This window comes from Neovison vison, chromosome 6 (genome assembly GCF_020171115.1).
Source record: "Neovison vison isolate M4711 chromosome 6, ASM_NN_V1, whole genome shotgun sequence".
Classification (NCBI taxonomy): domain Eukaryota; kingdom Metazoa; phylum Chordata; class Mammalia; order Carnivora; family Mustelidae; genus Neogale; species Neogale vison.
Window position 1 is genome coordinate 85894686 of NC_058096.1, and position 4606 is coordinate 85899291.

Below are 4606 nucleotides of genomic sequence, written 5' to 3' on the forward strand. Positions count from 1 at the left end.
ATTAAATACTATGTTAGACATTATGATGTGGAAATTCCCAACTCTCAAAACCTGGAGGTCTTTTTTCTGATATCACTCTTTAAATTTTTTTTTTTTTTTTTTTTTGCTTGGAATAATATCTTGTTGCTGAATGGTCAGTCAGCAGAGATGTGTGTACATGTGGTTTTATGTATTTATTTATTTGTTTGTTTGTTGGGGGGTCTTTATTCAGACGTTTAAGCCCTGCTGTTTTTAGTCCCTCATTTCCATCCTTCCATCTGTATCCTGTGTATCAATATTCCAAGGTTCAGTTTTATCCTGTTGCATCAGTTACCACTGTAAAATGAAAACCACAGGCCCAAAATAGGCATCACTTGGGCCAGGCTGAGTCACCAAACTGGTGCTTAATACCTAACCTAACTGCAGATTCAACCTCCCCCAGAAATAGGTCTTAATCTGTCAATCAGAAATTTTCTGAACAGCACCAATGATGTAATTTGTCACACAGGCCCTCTCCATTCCTCAAAGGAAAATTAAATAATCCACTTGAAAAGGTCCCCTTCCCTTCTTAAGGGAGGGCAACTTAGCCTGAAACGATCCTTTGTTCTCTTTCGCTAATAACTTTCCTGCCCCATTCTCCTTTCTTTTCATTTTTTAAAAAATTGAAGTATAGTTAATATGCAGTGTTACATGAGTTTCAGGTGTACAACATAGTGAATCAACAGTTCTATCCATTATAATATACTCATCACAAGTGTGGCTACCATCTATCCTCATACAATGCCATTGTGATATCATTGACTATATTCTCTATGCTGTGACTTTTATTCCTATAATTTATTCATTCTGTAATAGGAAGCCTCTATCTCCCATTCCCTATACCCATTTTGCCTATCCCTATCCCATCCTCCTTTCCATAGAAAGCTTCCATTTTGTAAAACTCCTTGAAACTCCCCTTTACTTGGTAGATGGGATGCTGCCCAATTCATAGATCACTTAATAAAGCCAATCAGATCTTCAGATTTACTCAGCTGAATTTTGTTAACACCACTCATCTTCCATCCATATTCTACCTTGCAGAATTTTGTTGAAATCTCTCACCCTCTGATGGATTCTCCTGCTCTTGTTATGGGTTTATATGTTCTTTTTATTCCTTTACCATCATTTTGGTGCAGTCTTGAGGAAAGGAGATAAATAAACGGTACTCAATTTACCACCTTTAATCCGACTGCTTAATTTCAAGTGTTTGTGTTACAAACTCCCCTCCTATCCCTGTATACTCCCCTCCTATCCCTGTATATTTGGTCTTGTGAATCGTTGTAATTTTCTAGAAGAATAGAGAAGTGTTTCTGTATATTATGGGAGTAAGGTTCACATATCCTTGGGTGGGTTAAAGTGTCCTACTGAATAATCTGGACTGGTGAAGAGAACTAAAGATACTTCAGGCACTGAGATAAACTCTCCCTTCATGACTTCAGAACTCTGGTTACTCATTTACAACTGGGATAAGATAAATGTTCAGTATAATAATTAGAGAAGTTCTATAAACCACTTGTAACATTAAGTTTTTACTCTACTACCAAACCATGTTCCCGTAAACCTTTGGTTACCTCTAAATTTACAGTATCTGGAAGAGAACAAGCTGTGGCATCACCCACCCAGCCCCTCCTACGCCCTACTCACTCACAAAGAATTTCCCCTTTGAGCCACTGTAACACTGGCTGCTGACTCATACCAGATTCCTTAGGATTGGCTGGGACTGCAAATAAAACATTGTTTGCCTATAATGAGGTCAATAAGCTGCAACATAAAGGCACACAGATTCCCAGTGGTAAAACAGAACATGAAGCGTTTGCTATCTTCTTTCCTCTTACTATTTTCAGTCAAGACCTAGAGAGCAAACATTCAACCTGGCCAAAAGAAAAGGTCTTTGAAGGGAGGAAAAAAAAAACACCCTAAAATGGGTCTACTGAGTTCTAAAAACCCCAAAACCAAGCAAGCCCGGATTCTTCTTCTGGGACTTGACTCAGCTGGGAAGTCTACGCTCCTTTACAAATTAAAGTTTGCTAAGGATATTACGACCGTCCCAACAATAGGTTTCAACGTAGAGATGATCGAGTTGGAAAAGAGTTTTTCACTCACAGTCTGGGATGTTGGAGGACAGGAGAAAATGAGAACTGTGTGGGAGTATTACTGTGAGAACACCGATGGGCTGATGTATGTTGTGGATAGTACGGACAAACAGCGACTGGAAGACTCCAGGAGAGAACTAAAGCACATTTTGAAGAATGAACACATTAAAAATGTGCCTGTTGTCCTGTTAGCCAACAAACAGGATGTGCCTGGAGCTCTGACTGCCGAGGACATCACCAGAAAGTTCAGAGTGAAGCAGCTCTGCAGTGACCGGAACTGGTATGTACAGCCCTGCTGTGCCATCACTGGGGATGGACTGATGGACGGGTTCAGGAAACTGACTGAATTTGTGAAAAGCCACGTGAAATCAAGAGGAGACACTTTAGCATTCTTTAGGTAGAACTGAGATCCAAGCAGTGACATACTGGTGAAGTTGAAAGGGTAACTTTTTTCCGATGCCAAATGAGAAAAGCAAGTTGCTGAGTTAGCAAACTTGTCCTAAGATGTTATTTCACCTAAATTCAGCTAAAACATAGAATAATATCTAGACAATATTATTTTTGGCCAGGCACTTAAGTAAACTATGTGGTAATGATAGTTGAGAATGAAAATTTTACAATTTTGTATATGTTGGATTTATGTATGAATCAGAATAATCGTGTTTGGGACCAAATAAACTATTGCTTTATTGTTTTTATATGATGACTAGAACAAAGTTTAAGTAAACTGCTTAGAGGGTCAGAATTCTTTCAGATGGTTTCCAGCTGTTCCAGTATTGAATTTCTATCACACTCCTGTAGAATAGTTAGTAAAAAATAGAACTTTAAATTATGGAGAGGAAAAAGTTTGATGTTAACATCTTATAAATCCCTATTACTTAAATGAAGATTTTTTTCTGGATTCCTAGAAACTCTTAGAAATCTATTGGTGGGAACTTCTGACAGTGAGTCAAATAAGGAACTTCAGGCTGTTAATTGTCCAGAAACATAGGGAGACGTGTATCTCTTAAAGTTCTGGGGGTCAGGCTAGCTAGTACTTTAGAGTTTAGGGCAAGGTCTGGGTTTTACTCAGCTTGAGGTTATAGGCCCAAGATGGGCTTACATAGAATTCAATAGAATAGTCCGGACTTGGGAATATATGTACAGCTCACAGCACTGATCAAAAAGGAACCAGAGCCAGACTTTAAACTCAAGAGACTTTACAATTCACAGGAAAAAACAACATAAATCTAGTAGCTAGAATAGGGCAATAAGTATGTGCTATAACATGAGTGACTCTTTCTGACCTGGGAAAACAGGAAGTGTTTCATGCAGGAGGTAGTTTTTAAGATGGTCCCCAGCTCCTAGGGACCCATGAAGGTGGAGGTTTGTCACTGGAAGCTCCCATCACTAGAAGACCCTGAAGAACCATTATAGGGGAGGAGAAAAGGAATTGGGGTTTGAACTGAAATTCCCCTGACAGGCTCAGAACTCCCAGGGAGGTCCTGGTACTAACAAATGACACTTTCTTCCTGCCCAACCTCTAACAAAGCTCATTTGGGCTAGCCCCAACAGCAGCTCCCTGGGCTCTTAATATTAAGGTCACAGAGGAAAATAAATATTCAAGGGTGCTAGCCCCTGAATTCCTCTTATTGTTTCCTTCTCTCACCCTAGCCATGGTCTTTATAGCAAAGATCTGAATGCTGCGTGTAGGGATTCAAATTAAAAAAGGAGATACACACATGATAACAGTTATCATCGGTTGAATGCTTGTCTGTGCCAGGTGTTGTCTGATCACTTTCATACATCTCATTTAATGTTGACAACTGCCCTGAGAGAAATTAGCATTATTATGTCAATTTTACAGAGGAGAGTACTGAGATTAAACTAGGTAACAACAACAACCACACAAAAACTACTCTGTTTTTTCACTGAGGAGTGGCAGAGCCAAGATTCAAACTCATCTGTCTAACTTCAAGGCCAGTACTGTTAATTGTCATAGTGTTCTGTAAATAAGGTATGGTGTCCATCTTCTATGAGCTTACTATACATAATTAAGAATAAATCCAGGCTAGGGGCACCTGGCTGGCTCAGTTGGTGGAGCATACGACTCTTAATCTCTGGATTGTAAGTTTGAGCCACACCGTGGGTACAGAGATTATTTTTAAAAAAATAATAAAATCTTTAGAAAAAAAGGAATAAATCCAGGCTTAATTAAAAATAAAACTACCATATGATCCAGCAATCCTATTACTGGGTATATAGCTAAAGGAAATGAAATCACTACCTTAAAGATACAGCTGCACTTCCATGTTAATTGCAACATTATTCACAATAGTCAAAACGGGACAACCTAAGCTTCTATCAATGGATTAACGGATGCATGGATAAAGAAAATGTGGTATGTATGCATCATGGAATCCTAGTCAGCCACAAAAAAAGGAAATTCTAATATTTGTGACAACACGGATGAAACTTGAGGACATTAGTTAAGTGCAGTAAGTCAGACCCAGAAA

The 4606-nt window shown here is 38.9% G+C and overlaps 1 protein-coding gene across 1 annotated transcript; it reads left to right on the forward strand.

Moving 5' to 3' along the window:
• The first annotated feature begins 1803 nt into the window (after positions 1–1803).
• ARL14 (ADP ribosylation factor like GTPase 14) lies at positions 1804–2709 on the forward strand. The gene has a single exon (XM_044255093.1). The coding sequence runs from the start codon at positions 1940–1942 to the stop codon at positions 2510–2512; it is 573 nt and encodes a 190-aa protein (XP_044111028.1). The 5' UTR covers positions 1804–1939; the 3' UTR covers positions 2513–2709.
• The last annotated feature ends 1897 nt before the right edge of the window (positions 2710–4606 follow it).